The sequence below is a fragment of the Salarias fasciatus genome, chromosome 10, assembly GCF_902148845.1.
Source record: "Salarias fasciatus chromosome 10, fSalaFa1.1, whole genome shotgun sequence".
Taxonomy (NCBI): domain Eukaryota; kingdom Metazoa; phylum Chordata; class Actinopteri; order Blenniiformes; family Blenniidae; genus Salarias; species Salarias fasciatus.
In genome coordinates, this window is record NC_043754.1 from 26,713,045 (window position 1) to 26,723,486 (window position 10,442).

The 10,442-nt window shown below is 45.5% G+C and overlaps 1 protein-coding gene across 1 annotated transcript in view; it reads right to left on the reverse strand.

Moving 5' to 3' along the window:
• Positions 1-1,085: 1,085 nt before the first annotated feature.
• The window catches only part of doc2b (double C2-like domains, beta), a 111,269-nt gene continuing 101,912 nt past the window's right edge, over positions 1,086-10,442 (reverse strand). Inside the window, exons 6-7 of the mRNA XM_030100351.1 lie at positions 9,162-9,288; positions 1,086-1,295 (exon numbers count right to left, since the gene is read on the reverse strand). Coding sequence (XP_029956211.1) covers positions 1,086-1,295; positions 9,162-9,288 — 337 coding nt within the window. The remainder of the gene's footprint in view (positions 1,296-9,161; positions 9,289-10,442) is intronic.

The following is a 10,442-nucleotide window of genomic DNA, read 5'->3' on the forward strand; positions in this document are numbered from 1 at the left end:
TCCGGCTTTTAAAAACCCAAATATTACCCCTGGGTTACTGCTTTTCTAACCCGAATTTCTGGTCATACAAACACGCATCGGGATATTCTGGTCGAAAGGGACATGAAATACTGCTCTGCGCATGTTCTATCAGCAAGGAATCTTGGTCTTTTGAGTACAGGAACTACTTGTGATGCAGTTTAACTACCGATCATTCAGTTATTCTCTTTTAGTGAAAAAGCGGTGCATCATTTAACATGTTACAGCTAACAACATGCAGAGAGAGCCTGACCCTTCTTCTTCTGTGGTGTCTCTGTAAAATAAGGTTGAACATGCAAACAGCACACCTAGTGGCGTGAAGCACAAATGCAGTCACAACATGGTAACTGACCATGTAAACAGGAGTAACTCTGTCTTTTTCAGCATGTAAACAGGTCATTCCAAATGTTTCAGCAACCTGAATATTGGCCTTAACCCGAATATTGACTGCATGTGAACGTAGTCTCTGTTGCTTTGAAACTGATACATTGTTGCCAAGCTGTCAGTCAGGAAAGTTCTAAATTATGTCATCGTCTAATTTGCATAGCTGCTCATTCATACATCTATATCAAAGTAGGTGATGATGTCATTTTAAAACTATTACATTGTTGCAACTCCCCAGTCAGAAAAGTTCTAAATGACATCATCATATAGAAAGAAGGAAACATTGGTGGAAAGAGATACAGCCACAGAGCTGTGATCATTAGAGCAGATAGAGATGATCAGAGCTGGTGATTCAAAAGCAGCTTTTAAATGGATGTACAGACATCTATGAACATGCATCTGTGTCAAAAGCTATATGTCAATTGATATCGTTATGTTCCCAGTCTTCTGTTCTGCTTCTGTTTTCTCCTCATTTAGGACAAATTGATCGTCCAATGTGGAAATGAAGAACTAGTGACATATTATATTTACTTCTTTCAACTTTCAAATTTCAGTTTTCAGTAAACAAACTAGAAACATGGTAAATTAACTTATATAACACAGCACAACACAGGTGCTATGAATCTAAAGTAATGCTTATTTAACTAGAACCAGCTAATCCTGCTGTTAATCTGGATTCGTCTCTAAGCAGACGAGGAAACAGGCCTGGAAGGGTGCGGGTGTTTGTACACTAACGTTTTGACGTAAGGGTCGGAGAAGCCGTTGGCGTCCATGGCGGCGAGGTGAGCACAGCGTATGATTCCCACCACGAGACAAGACTTCTGCGTGTTGTACTTGAGGGAAATCATGATGCGCCCACGTTCCTCCAGAGACTTGTCTTCTGTCTTATTGACCTGCGGAGAAGAAAAGACACCAGTCAGGTTCTCTCCACTGGAACTCGAGTGGAGGACTGAGTGAAGACAGCAGCTATCACCACACTAATCTTGACACAAGTATGTTTGCAAAGTCAGCCAGACCCTGACTGATTGATGGCATCTCCGGTGTAGAGGAGGAGGTAATCGCTCTTTAGAATTCATTTGTCTTGTTGGTACAGAGAAGAAAAACACACGACCTGTGAGATGAGAGCGAGCCTGTTTTTAAAGCCTTTTTCCGCAGAGGAGCTCCAAATGCACATCCCTGAGTCAAAACAAACATGTTCCTGCCAGATTAGCCATCCAACCAAGTAATCAACCAACCAACCAACCAACCATCCAACCAACCAACCAACTAACCAACCATCCAACCAACCAGCCATCCAACCAAGTAATCAACCAACCAACCAACCAAGTAATCAACCAACCAACCAACCAATCAACCAACCAACCAACCAACCAACCAACCAACCAACCATCCAACCAGCCATCCAACCAACCAACCAAATAGCCATCCAACCAACTAATCAACCAACCAACCAACCAACCAACCAACCAACCAACCAACTAACCAACCAGCCAACCATCCAACTAACCAACCAACCAACCATCCAACCATCCAACCAACCAACCAACCAACCATCCAACCAGCCATCCAACCAACCAACCAAATAGCCATCCAACCAACTAATCAACCAACCAACCAACCAACCAACCAACCAACTAACCAACCATCCAACTAACCAACCAACCAACCATCCAACCATCCAACCAACCAACCAACCAACCAACCAGCCATCCAACCAAGTAATCAACCAACCAACCAACCAACTACCTAACCAACCAACCAACCAACCAACCAACCACCCAACCAACCAACCAACCAACCAACCAGCCAACCAACCAACCAGCCAACCAGCCATCCAACCAAATAATCAACCAACCAACCAACCAACCAACCAACCAACCAACCAGCCATCCAACCAACCAACCAAACAACCAGCCATCCAACCAACCAACCAACCAAACAACCAGCCATCCAACCATCCAACCAACCAACCAACTAACCAACCAAACAACCAACTAATCAACCAACCAACCAACCAACCAACCAACCAACCAACCAACCAACCATCCAAACCAACCAACCAACCATCCAACCAGCCATCCAACCAACCAACCAACCAACCAAACAAACAACCATCCAAACCAACCAACCAACCATCCAACCAGCCATCCAACCAACCAACCAACCAGCCATCCAACCAACCAAACAACCATCCAACCATCCAGCCAGCCATCCAACCAACCAACCAACCAACCAAACAACTAGCCATCCAACCAACTAATCAACCAACCAACCAACCAACCAACCAACCAAACAACCATCCAACCATCCAGCCAGCCATCCAACCAACCAGCCAAACAACTAGCCATCCAACCAACTAATCAACCAACCAACCAACCAACCAACTAACCAGCCAGCCATCCATCCATCCAACTACCCAACAAAGTAACCAACCAACCAGACATCCAACCAAGTAAGTCACCAGCCAGCAAACCAGCCAACTAACAAGCCAACCAACCAACCAGCCAAACAACCAAACAACTAACTAATGAGCCAACCAATCAAACATCCAACCAGCCAGCCAACAACCAACCAGTCAATCAAACCATATAATTCTAATTAACCTTAAAAAACCCAGTAGTGTCACCATGCATCATCAGCAAAGATAGGCAGTTATGCATTACAAGTAATGTTTTACTGTAATCTGACTACTTTTTGCAAGTAACGGGTAAATTGCAAATAGACTAAATTACTGTTACTTTCCTGAATACAGGCTGTGTTACTGCGTTACTAAACTGACTTTGCTGGGTGAGACTGTCTCTTGACAGTGGCATATGAGCAGAGCGGCGTCAGTGATAAAAAACAGGCGTGAAGTGATGAACGGACACCGTGGAAGAGGAGAGAGAAGGACCAGTTCAATACTGAAAGTACTGACATTACTTGAGTTTGACTTAGTCAACAGTGTCTTCTGTACGTGCACCGTGCACGTGAAGAAAGATTTTGTAAGTGAAAAATTCCACCTCAAACCCGAGTAAGCACCTTGTAAGCCGGCATGGGAGACTCAGTGAGGAAAATAACCAACACTGCTCGTGGTTTCCTCTACAAGTTGATCAGATATATATTAGGACCAAAGATAATAGACAATTTTCAGGATGGTAAAATCCAGTTTCTGTCACAGTTGCAAGATGACGATCACTTTGATTCACCAGTTCACCATGTTTTAGTTGGTCTTCATGAGGATTTTTAAAAAAAATTCTTTTACTGTGACATTTTAACTAGAAATTCATTTCAGGGTTTGATTTTTATGTGCCAAAATAAACACTTGTGAGTCTTTCTGTGATGGAGTTCAGTGGACGCCTGAATGGCGAGCCTCATATGAAACCCTCTCTCCAGCTTTAGTCACGCCGGATGAACTCGGTCCGACCGCCACTGGTCTCGGTCTGCAGACGACTCCACGCCTCAGACGCTCTCATGTGGGAGAGGAAAGCTCATCAAATACCGACTGCACGTTTCGTCAGCAGTGAAACTTGAAGAGGCGTGTGTGTGTTGTGTGTGTGTGTTCTGTCAGCCGTAGTGACACAGCACTAACGAGACGCCTGCTTCAGCTCAATCAGTCAGTTTAACTTCATAACTGCCTCGGCTGTCACATCAGGTTCAGTCCAGCATTCATCTCCATCAATGAAAGACTCTGCTGCTCTGGGTTTGCACCACAGAACAGATATGAATACTTCAAACGGCGAAAACACCACCGCTGCCTCGGTATGGCCGTGTGTTGGTAACCAGTCCAGAAGAGGGCGCCACACTACAGGCGCGTGAACGTGGCAAAGATATCAAGACAAAACGCAAAACTTTTGGACTGTTCTGGAGGTCTGGCCACTGGAAAAACAACATTTTGGAAACAGCTCCTGAAGTGTAAAACAGACAACACCGAGCGGAGGCCCAACATGCTAGCTACATCGCCTCCAGTGCTCAGAAACAAAAACGATGCCCTTCACTTGAAGCAAGAACTATAGAAGAACTGGATTACCTAAATTGGTCTCCCTAACAAAATCAGTGCTTTTGAGAAAAAAAGAATGGATGCAGGATCAAGTCAAGCCAGCAGCAAAGTGCAAAGCATTGTGGGATTGATCCATTTACTGAATCAGAAGATATTCTTGCACATAAACCTGTACGTTGGATCATGACTTTGTTGGTGTAAACAGAACAATCTGATCTGTCCAACGAGAAGCGAGTGATGGTAAAGTCTCTCGGCGGAACAGCAGGACGTCTGCAGTCACAAACCAGGCAAACGGTGTGTAAAATCACGACGGTACGCCTGTAAACCTGGTGTTTTTGGGCTGAAGAGGAACCCAAGACTCGAGCCTCCATCAAACGGAAATCCTTCCATTCTTGAGGTCTCGTTTACGACAAAGCGATAATCTCTCCACTTTGAAGCCAAAGTTCTTTAATGAAATCTACCTTATATCCAACTCCAGGAATATGAATGAGTCCCTCAGTCTTGAGAGTATTTTACTTCTGAGCACAGAAAAAGAAGTGGGAACAAAATGTAACGTAAGCCTTCCAATATCACTTGAAATCATTGTCAGGTTAACAGGTCCATAATTCATCACTTTCACTCATGAAAATGCCAAAAGAATCCCAAAAGTCAATAAATAAAGTATTAATAATTTTCATTTCCGCTCATTGAAGTTAAAGAGTGGTACAGTAACCTTGTTAGTTCAAGTCCACACGGTAAACAAACATTTCCTTCCACTGAGAGTCGTCTGGAAGGAAGGCTGATGAGGAGCTGTGGGTGGAGATGACAGGATGAAGAGCTGATTAGTGTCTGACTTCATTAATCTGCATGTCCTTTGCTCTTCCTCCAGTAGCTTCATTAATCTCCTCAAACACAAAGCCAATTTCCATACACAAACACTCCTGTTTGCTCAACGGTTCCCGGCTAATTGTGCCGCCGCCTGCAGGGAGACTCCATCAGGACCGGCTGGAGCGTCTCTAACCATTCCGTTTAACGCAGACTCCTTCCCAAAACAAACGTCTGACCACGCACGGCTCCGGAGCAGCGGCGGGGCAGCGACCCGGCACCGTGTTCGACTCCCGGTATCGCGCAGCGGTTACCACGGCAACACATGGGAAGAGGAGGCTGAACGAAGATAAGTGTTCGTCAAGCCTGGGAGCCGGCGATCAATTAAAGTCACTGAAAGCCGTGGAATCAGGTGAACTGTAAAAAAAATACACTACAGAACCTTCAGATGGGACGGCTGCTTGTCACTGCGTTCTCACTGGAACCGTCACAAAGCGTCTGACTCTTTACTTCTGGGATGAAAATGACACTCAGGTCTGTCTGGATGCTACAATCCCAAAACAGTGTTCTTCCTTCACACACCGACAGAGGGGCTGCCCTCCGCTCTGCCGCAGACACTTCAGCTTATCGACTGGTATCGAACCGTTCACCCTGGGATTATAAAATGGCTCGCTTCACCAACTGAACCACCAACTCTCAAAGCACACCGTGCAGGGAAAGTTTAGTCCAGGTTTAATGTCAGGAGACGGTGAAAATGTTGAAATGTGAGGAGGAGTCAGGACTCTCTTCTTTGAACTGTCTGAAATGTTTGAAGCGTCCTGAACGGCCAGCCTCACAGCCATGACATTTAAAAGTTTGTGACAGATCCCACTTTCCCCTGATCACATCGTCAAACAGACCGACACAGATCTGAAGGGCTCAGGATACAAAGTGAAAAAGTACTGCTGTGATCTTTTGAGATGCAGCAGTCAGCGAGAAAGAAGTTTTCCACAAAGACGTTTCCGGAAAGTCTTTCAGTGGTAAAGAAACGTGCATGAAGCCAATGGTCACATGACGCATAACACAAGGTTCAGCTGACCAGGAAGAACCAGACGTTAGCTCTCCAGGAAGAACCAGACGTTAGCGCTCCAGGAAGAACCAGACGTTAGCTCTCCAGGAAGAACCAGACGTTAGCGCTCCAGGAAGAACCAGACGTTATCTCTCCAGGAAGAACCAGACGTTATCTCTCCAGGAAGAACCAGACGTTAGCTCTCCAGGAAGAACCAGACGTTAGCGCTCCAGGAAGAACCAGATGTTAGCGCTCTAGCGCTCCAGGAAGAACCAGACGTTAGCGCTCCAGGGAGAACCAGATGTTAGCGCTCCAGGAAGAACCAGACGTTAGCGCTCTAGCGCTCCAGGAAGAACCAGACGTTAGCGCTCCAGGGAGAACCAGATGTTAGCGCTCCAGGATTCAGTCGCATCACTGCAGTGTCTCCTTTAGGATGTTTGACGGCTTTCTTTTTTCCATGGACATTATTCTAATGAAATAACAGTGGGAGCAACTATAGGAACGTCTTCACGTGTTCTGATTGATCCAGCATGAAGGTCTGCTTTCGTAGATTGTGACGTGGCTCTTTGGGCGCAGTAACAACCATTTCAAATGATTTCAAACATTAAACATTCAACATGATTTCAAACATCATTCATTTCAAACCATTTCAACCCAGAGCCTTCATTGTGTTTTTGGTGTCCGTTCACACGATAACGGTACTTGGAGCCTCTGAAAACAACTGTTAAGAAATGGCTCCAAAGGTGGAACTTTTCAAAAAAAACCCCGTCCCATCGGAAATGGGGGAGAACGACACTTTGAATGAAATGCTGAGCCCGTCTTCGAGTTGATGGCCATGCGCTGTAGAGGTACATGCTGAAATACGGCTGAACGGGTTCGTCTGATCATGAAGACACCAGAAGGCGCCATCAGCACGCCGCTCTCCCAGGGTTCCAAACCAGGAAGTGTTTGTCTTCCGCCAAGTGTTCGCTCATGTTTCATGTGTCATGTGTCAGTGTGATGAAGTGTGTGTGACTGTGGAGATTCACAGCAGTAACTGTGTTTCTGCCACTGCTGCTTCCAACCAACACAAATCAGCAGCTTTTCCAACATGGCTTTACACGCATGTAATGACGCCATAAAACAATCCAACACACAATTAAATCCGTGTTTGGCAGCCAAGATTCACTGGCAGATCATCCTACTGGCTCTCAAACTGCCAGGGGGGGGGAGTACCAGAGGGGAGGGGGGCAGATCCAGTGGAACCGAACAGGAAAGAAGCTGTTTACAAATCTGAGATGAATCTGAGGTCGACAGCAGGTCTCAGATCACCACAGTCTGGACCGGATTGAAATGTGCTGTGAGGAATCAACACTTCAGAAATGAAGACTTTTCCTCCTCCTCCTGATATTCCTCCCTCCTCCTCCTCCTTCTCTTCCTGGTGCAGACGGCCGTTTGATGCCAGTTTATCTCTAATTTCCTGAACGGTTTTCACATTTCGTCACGGCGGAGGTGAACCCGCAGCTGGACCGGAGGTGTAATCACACCATTTGTGTTCAGGAGGAAATGAGTGTTCCCTGACAACATTCCCTCGAACATCAGGACCTCTTCTTCCCTCATAACGTCACATTCAGAGGGACTCTCCTGGATAAAATGGCTAAAACACCAGAAAATGATGGAAGGACTAAATAAAAAAAGCCAAAATGTTTGAATCTGTCGCGAAACTGGCTAAATCAACCAAACTGGTGAGCCTGTTCAAGTCTGTAAAAAAGGAAAAATGATTTTAAAAAGCTACAACAGTGAGATTCCTGGTGATTGGGAGGTCATGAGCACACGGAGAGTGTGTGACGTAGCAGCGTGTTTGAAAGGTTCCACATCAGGAACCATTCCAGGGTCTCGGAGCTCCGAGTGGAGACAAACCCTGGAGGACGCGTCCACTTTCACCAGCACGGAGGACCGCTGGGGGTTTCTGGCTCCGGCTCCTGACTGGAAGACGGGGATTTACACTCCTGTCCGAAAGCTGCTGCAGAATTACAGTCAGACAATAAAAGTGGTCCGGAGGAATAAAGCTGAATGTTCCATAGCAGAACACTTTGAGTGCCTGTTTGATTAGTTTGTTTTAACAGAAACAGAAACAAAATGTTGTGAAAATGGTTGTTTCATATTTATTGAAAGCAGTAAAGAGTCAAACTCCACGTCTCCACGGTCTTCTGCACATTATTAGAATTATCTTCTCTTTATGTTGTCAACGTTTTGCCTACAGGATCACAAGAAGCATCACTTAAAATTCACAGTGGTCCACTTGTTTTAACAAGGAAAAAGCCTCCTGGACAAACTACAACCTGAGATTAAAAACCCCAGATAATGTACCTGCACCAGTGCTGTCTACATCTCTGTTAAAACTGAAAATAAAATCAGATAAAATCCAGAATCCTGAACCAGCCAGCTGCTTCCTTAAAGTCAGCTTCAGTAATTTAACCAAATCATTATATTTTAATCGGATTACTTGAGGAATGGTCAAAATCATGGCTGGAATACTGGACTGTTAATGTGATGGACAGCGGCGGCGTCGGACCAACCTGCTGACAGATAACGTGTTTACTGAGAAGAACTGGACCACTGCCTCGTTACTGACCATCAAATAAAAGTGAAAAAAACAAACAGCTTTCAGTCAAAATGGACTTTTTTAGAAAACAAAAGACTCATTCAGGATAGAGTAGATTTTGGTCCATAAGAAAAGCTGTGTCACATTTCCTCCGTCAACCTTCAAACGATTTGAAGTGAAAACATTAAACTTTTGTTCTATTTTGTCTGTTTTTATGGCAACGATGGTCAGAGGAACAGAAAACACAACTCCCAGCCTCTCCTGAAAGAAGGTGTGTGTGTGTGTGTGTGTGTGTGTGTGTGTGTGTGTGTGTGTGTGTGTGTGTGTGTGTTCATGAGCAGACTCACAGGGAGCTGCTTCTCCAGGCAGTTGTTGAAGTTCTTGATTTGGTTGGGCTTCAGCTTCTTCAGAGGGATCCTCGTCTCCCCGATGAACTCGTTGTGGCGGAATTTGTCTTCATCACACACGGAAATCCTGCGAGGACGGAGAAGCAGTGAGACGTGAAGCAGCCGAAGGCGTCTGCCGCAGGCAGGAGGCTGGGCGCCATAAGAGCAGTCATTTCAGTCATCACTCTCCAGATCCTCACAGTAAATCCCCGGGACCGCCCGGCGGCGGCCTGATGAGCAGCTCACACCGTCCTCACACTCAATCAGGACGACAGGAAGTAGACAGGACGATCAGGACCAAACCCTAGCTCTAACAAGCTGAAAGGAAAGGGAAGGCCGAAGGAGACGAAGTGCTTTAAAACACATGACGGACCGATGGAGGACCGATCTCGCCACGCTCATCTCACGGACTCATTCAGAGACGTCGGACTGGAATGTGTCTGGTTTGATCAGCCTGTTAGCAGGCCGGCTTGCAGACGACCGCCTGTTCAGTCCAGCACAGAAACATCTGGAAGCAGTGAGAGCTGGAGATTCATGAAGAAACTACAGGAACGATCAAAAAACTCAGGAAGAGGCAGTATAGCAGAGCATAGCAGAGCATAGCATAGCATAGCATAGCATAGCATAGCAGAGCATAGCATAGCATAGCATAGCATAGCATAAGATAGTATGGTATGGTGTAGTGTAGTGCAGTGTACTGTGACGTAGCATAGCATAGCATAGCATAACATAGCAGAGCATAGCATAGCATAGCATAAGATAGTATGGTATGGTATGGTGTAGTGTAGTGCAGTGTACTGTGACGTAGCGTAGCATAGCATAGAATAGCATAGCATGGCATAGTATAGTGTTATGCAGTGTAGTGTAGAGTAGCGTAGCATAGCATAGTATAGCATGGTATGTTACAGCATAGTGTAGCATAGCATAGCATAGCATAGCATAGCATAGCATAGCATAGCGTAGTGTAGTGTAGTGTAGTGTAGCATAGTATAGCACAGCGAATGTAGTAGAGTATTATATACAGTATACTATTAGTATACTACTCATGGCAGAGTTGCTGTTGTTGCAAATCGCTTCCATCTTGTTGGAGCTGCACTAACATTTGACTGACAGCCAGGCTTATTGATCAGGTGGCCTCCGATCGCTGCGACTCATTTTTCCACTAGTGTTGTCGAAGCAATCTGCATGTTGACGTGACTGACTCTATCCACCTGTGGTCATGGAAGAGACTGGAACACCAGA